Source organism: Trichosurus vulpecula, chromosome 9, assembly GCF_011100635.1.
Source record: "Trichosurus vulpecula isolate mTriVul1 chromosome 9, mTriVul1.pri, whole genome shotgun sequence".
Classification (NCBI taxonomy): Eukaryota; Metazoa; Chordata; class Mammalia; order Diprotodontia; family Phalangeridae; genus Trichosurus; species Trichosurus vulpecula.
Genome location: NC_050581.1, coordinates 207,838,952 through 207,854,582, shown reverse-complemented (window position 1 = coordinate 207,854,582; position 15,631 = coordinate 207,838,952). Strand labels below are relative to the sequence as shown.

General features: G+C 37.3%; 1 protein-coding gene across 1 annotated transcript in view; it reads right to left on the bottom strand.

The window, feature by feature from the left end:
- The window catches only part of NUF2 (NUF2 component of NDC80 kinetochore complex), a 42,971-nt gene that overhangs the window by 11,009 nt on the left and 16,331 nt on the right, over positions 1 to 15,631 (bottom strand). Inside the window, exons 8-10 of the mRNA XM_036738968.1 lie at positions 13,006 to 13,099; positions 11,732 to 11,794; positions 8,623 to 8,760 (exon numbers count right to left, since the gene is read on the bottom strand). Coding sequence (XP_036594863.1) covers positions 8,623 to 8,760; positions 11,732 to 11,794; positions 13,006 to 13,099 — 295 coding nt within the window. The remainder of the gene's footprint in view (positions 1 to 8,622; positions 8,761 to 11,731; positions 11,795 to 13,005; positions 13,100 to 15,631) is intronic.

Below are 15,631 nucleotides of genomic sequence, written 5' to 3'. Positions count from 1 at the left end.
TCCAGGACTAAATTAATGATTCAGTGAAAGATGCCCATAAACTATTTCTGAGACCAACATGGGGAAAATATTAAAAACGCTATGTGTCAGAGAGAGACTTTGGGGAGCCGAGATGGTGGAGGGAGAAGTAAAGTGCCATGAACTCTACCAGTTTCATCTCCAAAACACCATAAAAAAGTGCTCCCAAAAGAAATCCTAGACTAGCAGAACCCAAGAAACTAGGAAGACTGGCAGGAAAGGTCTGTCTCATCCAGGTATAACGGGAAAGCAGTCCAGGACGGGAAGCATCCCATCGAGCCAGCACCAAGCCCCACCTCAGCAAACCAGCGGTAGATCCTGAGCCCCAGTGCAGTGGAGCAGGCAAATGCCAACACCAGGGTCTCAGGGCAACATCAGTGCAGCACCAGGTAAAGAGCCAGGGCCTACAGCTCCTGGCACAAGAAGCCTCAGACAGTGACCCTTCCACCCCGGGAAAAAAATCCCCAATTGAGCACCAAATTGGAAATCCTGAAAATCAAAGATGAGATTAATAAGACTGAAAGTAAAAATAACTATTGAGCTAATAAATAAATCTAGAAGCTAGTTTTATAGGAAAAAAAGTAAGGCAGATGAGCCATTGGTTAATTAGATTAAAAAAAAAACCAGTATCAAAAATGAAAAGGGTGAAATCACCACCAATGAAGAAGAATTTAACACAATCATTAGGAAATACTTTGCCCAATTATATGTCAATAAATCTGACAATCTGAGCGAAACAGAAGAACATTTACAAAAATAAAAATTACCCAGATTAACAGATCAGGAAATAACCCCATCTTAGAAAAAGAAACTGAACAAGACATTAATGAACTCCCTAAGGAAAAATCCCCAGGGATAGATGGGTTCACAAGTGGATTCTACCAAACATTCAAAGAATAGTTAATTCCGATACTATATTAACTATTTGGAAAAACAGGCAAAGAAGGAGCCTGAAATATGGTGTTAATATCTAAACCAGTAAGAGATAAAACAGAGAAAGAAAATTATAGACCAATTTCCCTAATGAATATGAATGCAAAAATTTTGAACTAAATACTTGCAAGGTATTTACAGCAATATATCACAAGGATTATATACTATGACCAGGAGGGATTTATACCAGGAACGCAGATTTGGTTTAATTTTAGGAAAACTACCAACATGACCATATCAATAACAAAGCCAACAGAAATCATAAGATTATCTCAACAGATGCTGAGAAATATGTTGTCAATAGCTTTTGACAAAATACAGTACCCATTCCCATTAAAAAACACTAGAAAGCACAGAAATAAAGGCAGCATTCCTTTAAATGATAGGCAGTCAAACCATCAGTAAGCATTATTCTTAATAAGGGATCAGCTAGAAACATTTCCAATAAGATCAGGGGTGAAGTAAGGATGCCCATTATCACCACTATTACTCAATATAGTACTAGAAAGGTTAGCTATTACAATAAGAGAAGAAAAAGAAATTGAAGGAACTAGAATAGGCAAGGAGGAAATAAAATTATCACTCTTTGCAAATGATATGATGGCATACTTAGACAACCTCAGAGAAGGCCTGAACAACACAAGGCCTGTGCACTGCTTGCGGCCTGCCAAAAGATTTCGGGCTGCCCACAAAAAATGCAGAGGATGTAAAACAGGCCTGCACAACATACAGCCTGTGAGGCATGTGTTCTGCAGGCCTGCTCTAAAGAATCAACTAAAAAACTACTTGAAATTAACAACTTTAGCAAAGTTGTAGGGTGTAAGATAAACCCACATAAATCATTAGCATTTCTTTATATGACCAACAAAGCCCAGTAGCAAGAGACAGAAAAGAGAAATTCAATTTAAATTAAATGTAGACAATATAAAATACTAGGAAGTGTACCTGCCAAGACAAAGCCAGGAACTATATGAACACAACTACAAAGCAGTTTTCACACAAATAAAGTCAGATCTGAACAACTGGAAAAATATCAATTGCTCATGAGAAGGCCAAGCCAATATAATAAAAATGAAAATTCTGCCTAAACTAATTTACTTATTCAATGCCATACCAATCAAAGTACCAGAAAACTATTTGATAAGAGCTAGAAAAGGGGCAGCTGGGTGGCGCAATGAGTAGAGCACTCGCCCTGGAATCAGGAGGACCTGAGTTCAAAAGTGACCTCAGACACTTGACACACTTACTAGCTGTGTGACCTTGGGCAAGTCACTTAATCCCAAATGCCCTGCCTGCCCCCCTCCAAAAAAAAAAAGAAAGAAAGAAATGAAGCTATCTAAATGTGTTTGAAGTATTCTAAGTCACTTTTGATTAGAGAAATGCAAATTAAAACTCTGAGGTACCACCTCACACCTATCAGATTGGCTAATGTGACAAAAAAGGAAAATGATAAATGTTGGAGAGGATGTGGGAAATTTGGGACACTAATGCACTGTTGGTGGAGTTGTGAACTGATCCAACCATTCTGTAGGGCAATTAGGAACTATGCCCAAAGGGATACCAAACTCTGCATACCCTTTGATCCAGCAATACCATTGCTAGTTTTATATCCCAAAGATCATAAAAAAGGGAAAAGGACCTCCTTTTGCAAAAATATTTATAGGAACCCTTTTCATGGTGGCAAAGGAAATTGAGGAGATGACCAGCAATTGGGAAATGGCTGAACAAGCTGTGGTATACGAATGTAATGCAATACTACTGTGCAATAAGAAATAATAAACAGGCAGATTTCAGAAAAACCTGGAAAAACATCATGATGCACAGTAAATTAAAGGGAAAACATTGTACACAGTATCAGCAACACTGTATGAATGGAGGTGTTAACACTTCACTATGAATGACTCGGCTCTTCTCAGCAACACAATGATCCAAAATAAGTACAAAGGACTCAGGAGGGAAAATGCTCTCCACATCCAGATAAAGAACAGATGGACTCTGAATTCAGATCAACCCCTATTCTTTTCACTTATTTTGTTCTTTTTTGTGTTTCTTTTTCCTTTTGATCTGTTTCTTCTTTTATAGCTGTGATTAATATGGAAATGTTTTACATGATAGCACTTCTATAATCTATATCAAACTGCCTACCACTTTTGGAAAAGGGAAGGGGAGGGAGGGAGGGAGAAAATTTGGAACTCAAAATCTGGTAAAAATGAATGCTAGAGGAAAATTGGGAAGGATTTTTTACAACCAATGTCTCTGATAAACACCTCATCTCTAGAATATACAGGGAACTGAGTCAAATTTATAATAATACAAGTCATTCCCCAATTGATAAATGGTCAAAGGATATGAACAGGCAGTTTTCAGAGGAAGAAATTAAAGATATCTATAGTCATATGAAAAAAAATGCTCTAAATCACTATTGATTAGAGAAATGCAAATCAAAACAACTCTTAGGTACCACATCTCTCCTGTCAGATTGGCCAACATGACAAAACAGGAAAATCATAAATGCTGGAGAGGATGTGGGAAAATTGGAAAACTGTTACATTGTTGGTGGAGTTCTGAACTGATCCAGTCGTTCTGGAGAGGAATTTAGAACTTTGCCCAAAGAGCTATAAAGATGTATATACCCTTTGACCCAGCAATACCATTTCTAGGGCTGCATCCAAAAGAGATCACAAAAGTGGGAAATGGACCTGTATGTACAAAAATATTTAGAGCAGCTCTTTTTGTGGTGGCAAAGAATTGGAAACCAAGGGGATGCCCATCAATTAGGGAATGGCTAAAAAGTTGTGGCACATGAATGTAATGGAATACTATCATGCTATAAGAAATGTGGAGCAGCCGGACTTCATAATAACCTGGAAAGACTTATATGATCTGATGGTGAGTGAGGGGAGCAGAACCAGAACATTTTATACATGATTACAGACACACGGTATCTGTGATGACTAACTTTGATCAACTTGGCTCTTCTCAGCAATACAAGGTTCAAAGACAGCTCCAAAAGACTCATGATGGAAAAAGCTATTGTGGTGGTAAACAAAAATGGGCTCTTAGCACTCAGTTCAACCAAGTGCTCTTGAAGAGTTTGGCCTTTGTTTCCTCGATTAGATTGAGAGTCCTTGGTGACCTCCTTGCCTCAGGGGAGGGCCTAGTTTACACATGAGTTTGAGTGACATATTTGGGACATCAGAGGCTTTTAGACCATGTGGGTTTAAGTCGCCTCTTTGTGATGATTTTAGGTCACGTGGGTGAGTCGCATGTGTGACTCACCCTTGACCCTGAAAAAGATATAAAACCAGGGGTTGGCTTTCTCTTTTTTGGAGCTCTTACCCACAGTTGTGGTGGCACGTGTGACTCTGGGCCAGCCCTTGTTATGAGCTCCTGGGCTGAACTTAGATGTTGGTAACTATGAATTGTATTTGGTCTGTCTGTCAATGTCTGTAACTTGCTTGTATTTGCTTCTTAGTTCAGGGTGCTGGCTTTTTCCCCTGAACCAAGTAAACAGTATTTATATGCTGAATTAAAGTAAGCTTGTTAACCCCTTAACGTTGCTTTCCTTAGTAAAGCAGATCAAAAGAACCTAGGCTTTGGCAGCATTCTTGTTGTTGGGCTTGTGTTGGTTTTTCACCCCCACAGCAGCTGCTAGCCAAATTGTTGAAACAGCCATCAATTCCAGAGAAAGAATTATGGAGTCTGAATGCAGACTGAGGAAAACTATTTGCTTTTTTTCTTTTTCTCTTTTGGCTTTGTTTCTTCTCATGATTCATTCCATCGGGTATAATTCTTCTTTACAACTTGACTATTGTGTAAATAAGTTTAATATGAAGGTCTCTGTTGAACCTAAATCGGATTACATGCCATCTTGTGGGGGAGGGGGAAGAAGAAGGGGGAAAATATTTGGAACTCAAAAACTTGTGGAACCGAGTGTTGTAAACTAAAAATAAAAAAATTAAATAAAAAAAAAACTTTAAAAAAATGAATGCCTAGAGGATTCTGGGAAAATGGCTGAGTCAGAAAATTCCAAGATTCCCCACAAACAACACAAATAGTGCCTCAGGGTGAACCTAGAGAGGTAAAAATAAATGAGTTGTGGCAGAACAGTGATCCTCCTGGGAAAATTGGGATAAGATCCAAAGAAAAATCCCAAGAGTGAGGTTGGGTCCCAGTGAAGTATAAACACCTCCAGGCTAGTTCCATTGCAACATCAAGCAGTAAGCCCTGGAGCTAGTTGGGTTGCAGGGGCCTCAGCCACAGGAATTTTACCTCCAGGACAGTGAGGGTAGTGTGGTGTCTGAGCAGGGGAAGATTGAGAAGCTCTGACAAGGGGTGCCAGACTGTGCTGCTGAGACTCGAGAAGGAACCAATACATGCCTGATGAGTGCAGAAGCAGTGCAGCAGGGACATCACTGACTATGGGCACATACACAGGGGTAGAGTTCTTGGTTTCAGTTCTAGGCCAGAGCAGAGAACTGAAGAAGCATCTAAGGCCAGAGTCACCATCCCCCACATCCCAGGACTAGAGATGATTACAATAAGCTCCTACAAAAAAAAATGAGCTGGCAAAGGAGAAAGAACCCAACTATACAAAGTTACTGTAGGAATAAAAAAGACTGGGGTTCGTCATCACAGGAGGATAATGAAGGAAAAAACCCCTCTGATTAGAGCTATTGAGTAGAGCTCTTTTAGCTTAATTTTGTCTTGAGACCATGATTACTACCCCCGCTTTTTATTCCTAATAAATTCTACTCCTGATCTTTGTTTTATGTTTCTGTGTATCTCTTATTTCCTATTCCTCCTGACTCCTCTATTTTACTTCTACCTGTTATTTTGCTCTCCTATTACTTAACCTACCCGCCTCCAAAGATCCCACAAGTCAAAGAGTAACTTCCCCAAAGAGTAACATCAAATGCTCACCTGCTCAGAAAGAATTCATAGAACTTTAAAAAGGCTTTAAAAATCAAATGAGAGAGAATGAGGAAAAATTAAGAAAAAAATAAAAACAATCCAAAAAACCCTAGAAGATTATGAAAAGAAAGTCAACCAATTGGAAAAGGAGATCCAGAATCTTAAGGAAGAAAATAACTCCCTGAAATTCAGAATTGGACAAGGGGAAGCCAGCAAAGTTCTAAGAGATGAAGAAATGATAAAACAAAACATAAAGAATTAAAAAATAGAAGATAATGTGTAACATCTCATAAGAAAAACAACTGAACTGAAGAACAGATCAAAAAGAGAAATAATCGGACTACATGAAAGCTACGATCAAAAAAAAAAATCTTGATACAATAATACAAGAAATAATTAAAGAAAATTGTCCTGAAGTATTAGAGCAAGAGGGGAAAGTGGAAACAGAAAAAATCCACAGATCACCACCTGAAAAAGACCTGGGAGGAAAACCTACAGGAATATCATAATCAAATTCTGAAACCTTCAGCTCAAGGAGAATATATTAGGACAACTAGAAAAAAAAATTCAATTACGCCGGAGCAACAATTAGAATCACACAAGACCTAGCAGAGGCGCCACTAAAAGACCACAGGTCTTGAAACACTTTATATAGAAGAGCAAAAGAACTGGGGTTGCGGCTGAAAATACCATACTAGGCCAAATTAAAGCATAATTCTGAATGAAAAAAATGGACATTTAATGAATTGCCAGACTTTCAGGACTTTGTTGCAAAAAATACCTGAACTTAATAGAAAATTTGACATACAAGATACAAGAGAAATATAAGGCACATATCAAAGACTAATTACAAGGAACTCAATAAGAACAGACTGTTTACTTTTTATACGAGGAAATGTAAAATGTATGTCTAAGATTGTTATTAGTAATTAGGTACACACAAAAGAAAGACTGGGATAGACCTGAGAATGATGTGCTTCTAAAAAGCAAAACCATTTAGGAAAAAGTAAAGAGTAATTTTCTTATACAAAATGAGGTGCAAGAGGAAGCATTGACACAGCGGAATTAGATGGGGGAGGAAGGCTGGTAGCTCTGGAACCCTACTCTCATCAGGAATGGGTTAAAGAGTGAACAATACATACAGACATGCATACATATATATATACATAGGGTAGAAAAATCTTCTAAATTCAGAAAGAAATAAAAGGCTAAAGGGACTCACATAAGATCTGGGTTAATGAGAGAACAATATATACATTTAGAAAGGAATAAAAGTCTTCTAAATTTATAAAGAAATAAGAGGGTAAGGGAATAGGATATGAGTGTCTAGAGTAACAGGAATGAGAAAAAGAGGGAACAGCACATTTGGAGGGCTGTAAAAGTCTTACAAATTCAGATAGAAACAAGAATATAAGGGAAATGAGGGAGAGGATAGGGGAGGGATCTTTGGAGGGGGGTAGGTTAAGTAACAGGAGGGCAAGGTAGAAAGTAGAAGTAAAATAGAAGAGTCAGGAGGGATAGGAAATAAGAGATACAAACAATCATAAAGATCAGGAGTAGAATTTATTAGGAATAAAAAGCAGGAGTAGTAATCATGATCTCAGACAAAATTAAGCTAAAATAGCTCTAATCAAAAGAGAAAAATAAGCAAACTACACTATATGTCAGTTATATTAATTAATATTGTTTTAGACTAATTAAAATAACTAGATAGTATAAGGTTGGAATATTGCTGTGGTGTAGGAAATGATGAGCTGGTGGACTCAGAAAAATATGGAAAGACTTGGACTTAGGAAGAAAGATATTATCCACCCTCAAAGAGACAGAGGACAAACAAGTATAGTATGGTCTTACATAGATGCATATAAATGTATATATCTATATATGAGTATGATTACAGATATCTAAGTATATTATGTAAGTCAGAAGAAGCAATACAAAGACACTCTCAAGAACTCTGGAATTGTGTGATATGGGAGACACTGGCACAGGACTGCTCAGCGTGGTGTTCCTACATCAGAGAAGGTGCTGTGCTCTATGAGCAAAGCAGAATTGAAACACCTCAAAGGAAATGCAGGATGTGCAAATTTAGGGTATCCACCTCTAATATTCACAAGGACTATTTGTGCCTGACCTGTAGTAGAGCATTCTGAGCTCTTATTGGGCTGATCAGCCAGTCGGACACACTGAATCTTGACTCAAGCACAGTGATGCCATTTTGGTTCTTCGAGAAGGAAGGACAACAATCACCACCACGTATATATATGTTTATGTGTGTATATGTGATATGTGTGTGTGTGTTATATCCTTCTTGGGGGAAGGGGGAGATGTGAAGGGGAAAAGAACAAAGTAAAAAGTGCACAGCAGAGAGCAAAAGAAAACTCAAGAAAAATAAGATGGACAGCCCTCAACACAATGTGTAGCATTTATTACATAGCCTTTCTTGAAATGGAAATTTATTGCTATATATTTAGAATCCTCTCTTACATTCTGCTGTGCAAATGCTTCTTTTCTTTCTTCTTTTCTTATTGTGTATTTAAATATTTAAGTTTAAAATAAATTAATTTTTTAAAAATTAAGAAAATAAATGATTTAGAAAAAAGTATTGACCCAAAAAAACCGGAGACTTATTGTAAGTAATATAAAAAAATTAATGCTAAAAATTGCCTTGACATGTAATTGGGAAAAAAATACTATTAATAAATAATAAAATTGCTATCTCTAAATCATAAAAGAAAGACCTCCAGAATTACTCACCTTTGAAGTTCTGAGTTTCTGCACTGTCTCTTTCATTTTCTCTTTATCATTCTTTAACTTCTCTGGAGAGTCCACAATTTTTGTTTTCAAACTCTCTTGTTCTTCTTTCAAAGTAACTAGTGACAATTTTAATTCATTCTGTTGAGTAAGAATATTAAAACTTTAGATTACACAATCTGTTTGGGAGAGCAGGGTTCTTTCTCCACAATAATGAAGCTCAAGATGGATAAACGAAATCAATGGCTGGTCAATGTGGTAACACAAAACCCAAACTGCTTCTAGCCATGAAGCATAAAGACCCCTGAACTGGGTCTGAGGCTGCAAATCTGAGTTCTGGCCATAATCTGACACTCACTCAATGTGTGATTGTGGGCACGTCCCTTAAAATAAGTCATATCGTATAAAGCAGTAATTATCAAAACAATCTGATACTGGCTAAGAAATAGAGTGGCGGATCAACGAATAGATTAGGTACACATTACATTAAATGACCATAGTAATCTAGTATATGATAAACCGAAAGATCCAAGCTTCTGGAACAGGAACTCCAAAAACTACTGGAAAAACTGGACGACGGTATGGCAGAAACTTGGTATAGACTAACATCTCACACCATATACCAAAATAAGGTCAAAATGGATATATGATATACACATAAAGGGTGATGCCATAAGCACATTAAGAGGCCATGGTATAGTTTACCTGTCAGATCTATGGATAAGGAAAGGATTTAGGACGAAAGAAAATATAGTGAGCACTACAAAATGTAAAGTAAGATCATTTTTATTATATAAAATTAGAAAGTTTTTGCACAGAACCAATGTAACCAAAATTATAGGAAAGCAGAAAACTGGGAGGAAAAATTTATAGTATCTCAGAAAAAAGCCTAATTTCTCAAATACTTAGAGAATTGAGATAAATTTATAAAAATAAAAGTCATTCCCTAATTGATAAATGGTCAAAGGATATGGGCAGTTTTCAGACAAAAAGAAAAATCAATGCTGTCTATAGTCATATAAAAAATGTTCTAAATTATTGATTGCAGAATTGCAAATTAAAACTACTCTGAGGTGTGCCACCTCACACTTGTCAGATTAATATGCCAAAAAAGTAAAATGACAAATGTTGGAGGGGATGTGGGAAAACTGAGACATTAAGGCACTCTTGTGAACTGACCCAACACTCTGAAGAGCAATTTGTAACGATGCCCAAAGGACCATAAAGCTGTGCATACCGTTTGACACAATACCACTGCTAGGTCTGTATCCCAAAGAAATTTTGGAAAGAGGGGAAAGGGGAAGAAAGGGTTTATTTGTACAAAAATATTTACAGCAGCTCTTTTTTGTGGTGGCTAAGAACTGGAAATTGAGAAGATACCCATCAATTTGGAAATGGCTAAACAAGTCGTGGTATATGATTGTGACTGAATACTACTGAGCTATAAGAAATGATGAGCTGGTTGATTTTAGAAAAACATGGACTTTTGTGAAAGAATGAAAAGTGAAGTGAGCAGAACCAAGAGAATGTTGTATACGTAACTGCAAACGTGAATGACTTAGCTATCATCTTCAGCAATACAATGGTCCAAGACAATCCCAAAGGACTAAGGATGAAAGTATACTATCTACCTCCAGAGAAAGAACTGATATCGTCTGAATACAGACTGAAGCGTGCTATTTTTCACTTTCTTTCTTCATTATTTTATTTTTATTTGAATTTTCTTGTACAAAATGACTAATGTGGAAGTGTTTTATATGATTGCATATGCATAATCTGTATCAGATTGTTCACCTTCTCAGAGAGAAGGGAGAGAGGGATTGAATTTGGAACTCAAAATTTTTTTAAAAAATGTTTAAAAATTGTTTTAACAAGTAATTGGGGGGAAATAAAACATTAAAAAATTTTTAAATAGGTAGGGGAGGGGTGGGAGGAAAAGAATTTGGTATCCAAATGAATGTAAAAAATAAATTTTAAATAACACACATAATGAACACAACAACGTAAATGGAAAGAGTGACCATCACAAGACAAAAGGAGAATGTTGCTGGACTACAATAAACAAGTGTGGCCCCAAAGAGAAAATATGACAAGATGGTGTCTTGTCATATTTCTATAGAGAGGTGTGGACCATTATATGTATTTTCACATTTTTTTTTTTGATGTAGTGATTGGTTTTCCTGATTTTTTTTTCTTCCTCCTCTTATTTTTTTTAAATTATGTTATGTGGAATGGTACTCTAGGAAACAGAAGAAAGTGGGATACTAGGAGAATTTTAGGTGATATAAAAGCAAAAAGTTATCAATAAAAATTCAGTTTAAAAATTTTTCCCTCATGATCCTAGGTGTAGCAATTACATTTGTGCAAAAGCTCTTGGGAAATTTTGACTTCCGTGTTCTCCTTTATGCCTTGTTTATCAACCCTCTCCATTTCCCACCAGGCTACACTTGTCTGGATGTCACCATCATGCCCCAGAGACCTTTTCATCTTGGGCCCCTGACCCAGCACCCCCTCCTCTGATTGCAGGACTTAGCCCAGAACTTCCATTTAAGGAGGGCGGATGTCCAAGTCAGGCTCTTCTCCATTACATCCCTGGCTGGTACTTTCTTAGACATTCCCTCTCCCCTCTTCAGAATGTTCTTTCATGCACTGTAACCTCAAGGGAGGGGACTGTTCCTCTTTTGGCTTATATTTGTGAGTGCTTAGCACAGTGCCTGGCAGACAGTAAGAGCTTAATAAATGCTTGCAGAGTGACTTTCATCTTATAGATGAATAGGCTGATGTCCAAAGACAAATGACTTCCCCAAGGTCACACAGTGGGAGCATTAAAGAGTAGAACTCAGAACTCCTAAGCTCTAGTCCAATACTCTTCGCAATACCATGACTGCTGTCTCTTTATGTACAAGAGATTTTGTTTTAATGTTTCAATTAGGACAGGAAATCCTTGTGGATGTAACTGTATTCCTCAGATGAGGAAGTGTTTGCTGTCCAATGAAAGCTCCATTACACGCTGACTGTCTAGGCCATTCACACAGCTCCAATGTTCCTCCATCTGACTTTACAGGCTCACGGCTGCAAGTCTAGTTAAAAGGAAATTAATGAAGATGTTTACCAGACGTTTAGTGGTCTTAGAAAGGTCTAACTTCTTCTGGGAAATTCCTTCTTGTATTGTTACCTAGGTCAGGAAACAGTAATTAAGAATTGTTTAATAACCCAGAAAATATTTTTAAACAAAATCTATCATTGAATATAGATAGGACATAGCTTTAACAACAATCAAACAGCATCAGCATATGAATGGTAGAATCATTATAAACACAGTGACTGCATTTACCAGGTGACCCAAGGATGATTAGGCTGTGAGATATGGGCTCATGTTAACTAAGTTCCTCTGTCACACCAATATACCAGAACCCTAATTCACAAATTTAGGGTGGGAGGTAGACCTGGCATTGGAACCCTTACTAGTCATGTGAAGAGGGCATTCACTATCTCCTAGCAGCTAAGTCATTTCAGGAAATTAGATGATAAAAGAAATGAAAAGTTGCTTGACGAGCATAATATCAGAATAAAGGAAGGTATATATTCCTGAAAATCTTCCATAAAGTCATAATAGGACATTATAATAAAAATATATAATATTTTAATGTGTTTTTATATATAAAAATAAACATATATAATAAAATGCCCTCTTCTACTTCATGGATATTTTTGTCTAAAGAATCGCTAGCAGCTTTTAGAACTACAGCATCCCCATCCTTGAGAGGTTTGAGGAAACACTAGCAAATTCTTCCTCTTTGGCTCCTGGTCTAAATTCCACCTGTGAAGCTTACCACTGTTCTGTTAGGACACCAGAGCACAGCCATAGAAGGCTGAACCTGAAAGAGACCTCACAGACCATCTCAGGGTTCTTAACCTCAAGTCTATGAATTTGTTTTTTAAAAATATTTTGCTAACTGTTAATTCAATTTAATTAATTCTCTCTGCAATTCTATAGATTTTATTTTCCATGTTAAAAAATGCTTCTGACAGGTCTTTAGGCTTCCACAGAATGCCAAAGGGGTCCACAACACAAAAACAAGACTAAGAACTTTAACCTACTCACTTAATTACATTTTACATCCATTTTACCTTATGAGGAAACTGAGGTCCAGAATGTGGAAGTCATAGGCCCCAAATCACTAACTCCATGGCAAGATACCATTTTTAAACATCATACTTGATAATGTCATCTGCCTAATGTTGTCTGAGAAATGTCCCTGATGATTTAGGAGGTGCCCTGACTCCTTGGATTGGATTTTGGAGATATTTGAGCAGGTGAACAAACCCAACACCTCCCATGAGCTCCATCAGCCCAAAGTTCAGAAACTCCCCAAGGGGTCATACTGTTTTTTGATGAAACCCATTCAGGGTTTGCTGCAGCTCATGGATATCCTCTAAGAGTTGCTTGAACTCGGCTTGCTCTTCAACTGGGACGGAGCTAGGAAGAAGGAAAAAGAAATCAGACCATGAGAGCACCCACTTTTGCCTTTCCAGTGCCTGAGGGATGACCATCTCTTCACATAACGATCATCTTAAGTCTATAAAAAAAATAGAAGAAAAGTTACTTTGCTTGAACTATATCTATGACTTTACTGAGAAGGAGCTTCCTATGCCTGGGCAGATCAGGCCTTTGCAAACACTGGTTTGGAGATACATGCTTCCTCAGTAATGGACCAGAGCATCAGAGAGGACACCCAGGAAGCTAGGGCTCATCATGGTGCATCTCAGTGTTTTTTAGGGAACGATCATATTCCCTGATATCTAGTATCAACAACTTCTTTAGCCATTTCTTTATCAACAGGCATCTTGTTGCTTCTTTGCCTTCACAAAAGGTATTGCTTTAAATATTTTGGTGTGTATGGGACTCTACTTTGTGTCTTTGACCTCCCTGGGGTATAAGCTTGCAGTGGTATTTCTGGGTGAGAGTAAGGACTCCCTATGTCAATCTCCAGGATCAAATATAAAATCCTCTATTTGGCATCTGGAGCCCTTTACAACGCAGTTCGCTCCTACCTTTCTGGTCTTCTCACACCTTCTTGACCATCTTACATTCTCTGTGATCCAGGGACACAGGCCTCCCGGTTCTTCCCTGCACAACACCCTTCATCTCCCAACTGTGTATTTCCCTGGCTCTCCTCCAGGTCTGGAACCCTCTCCTACCTCATCTCTGAGAAGGCTTTCCTTATCCTCTTAATGCTTGGGCCTTCTCTCTGCTGTCTCTACCTTATCCTTTATCGGCCCTATTTGCACACAATTCTTGACTCCTCCATTAGACTGTGAGCTCCTTAAAAACAGGAACCATTTTATTTTGTATTTTTTGGCTTTCTCTGTGTCCCTAATGCTTAGCAGTGCTTAGCACACAGCAGGAACTTAATAAATGCTTGTTGACTCACAGAAGTCCTGTGACTTTTAAAATTTCATTTTTAAAATTCTGAATTTAAGTTACATGACTTTTGGGGCATTGTTCCAAATGGTTTCCCAGAATGACGAGGTCAATTCATAGCCCCATCAACAATTAATGTTCCTATTTCCCCTAGCTTTTCCAACATTTGTCATTTCTCCCTTTTTGTTGTTCTTGTCGTCCTTGCCTATCTGATGGTTGCGAGATAAAACTCTCAGAATTGATTTCAATTTCATTTCCCTAATTATTAGTGATTTGGAGCGTTTCCCCCCTGTATGGTGGTTGATAGCTTAGATTTCTTCCTTTGAAACCGTCTATTCATGTCCCTTGACCATTTATCAATAGGAGAAGGAACATTATTCTTTTAAATTCCTTAGAGATATTGGAAATGAGTCTTTTATCAGTGAAACTTGATGCAAAGATTTTGTTTCTCAGTTAACTCTTTTGCAAAGTTACTCATTTTGGCTTCTCTGAACCTTTTCCTATCAATTATCACATTTGCTTTCATGTTCCAAACATTTGAAACATCATTTTTTCTTACCTGTAACATATTTCCCAAACATCAATTCATTTGGAGCTTTACCTTTCCCAGTTCTCTTACAATTTATAATAAATTTGTGTCACTCTGGGGGTATTTAGAACAAGACAGTCAACAGCTTCATAAAAAAGGTACAAAAATCCACTGAAAAGAATGCCTTAAAAAGTAAAATTGGCCAAATGAAAAAGGAGATACAAAAGCTCCAAGAAAATATTCCTTAAAAATTAGAACTGGGCAAGGGGAAGTTAATAGCTAATAACTATGAGTTATCAAACTTGTGAGAATACAAGTCATTCCCCAATTGATAAATGGTCAAAGGATATGAACAGGCAGTTTTCAGATGAAGAAACCAAAGCTATTTTTAGTCATATGAAAAAATGCTCTAAATCATTATTGATTAGAGAAATGAAAATTAAAACAACGCTGAGGTACCACCTCATAACTGTCAGACTGGCAAATATGAGAGAAAAGGAAAATGATAAATGTTGAGAAATTGGAAAATTGGGACCCTAAATGCACACTGTTGGTAGGGTTGTGTCCTGATCCAACATTCTGGAAAGCAATTTGGAACTACGTTCAAAGGGCTATAAAACTGTACACACTTTGATCCGGCAACATCACCACTAGATCTGTATACCTAAGATACATTTAAAAAAAAAAGGAAAAAGACTTACTTGTACAAAAGTATTCACAGCAGCTATTGTTTTGGTGGCAAAGAATCAGAAACTCAAGAATGTCCAACAATTGGGGAATGACTGAACAAGGTGTGGTATACAATTGCAACAGAATACCACTGTGCTATAAGAAATGATGAGCAGGTAGATTTCAGAAAAACCTAGACTTATATGAACTGATGCTGAGTGAAGAAAGAACTAGAACATTGTACACAGTAACAGCATATTGTATGACGAGCAAATAAAGCAGCAATCATTAAAACTACTTGGTATTGACTAAGAAATAGAGTGGTAGATCAGTGGAATGGGTTAGATACACAAGACACAGTAGTCAATGACTATAGTAATCTACTGTTT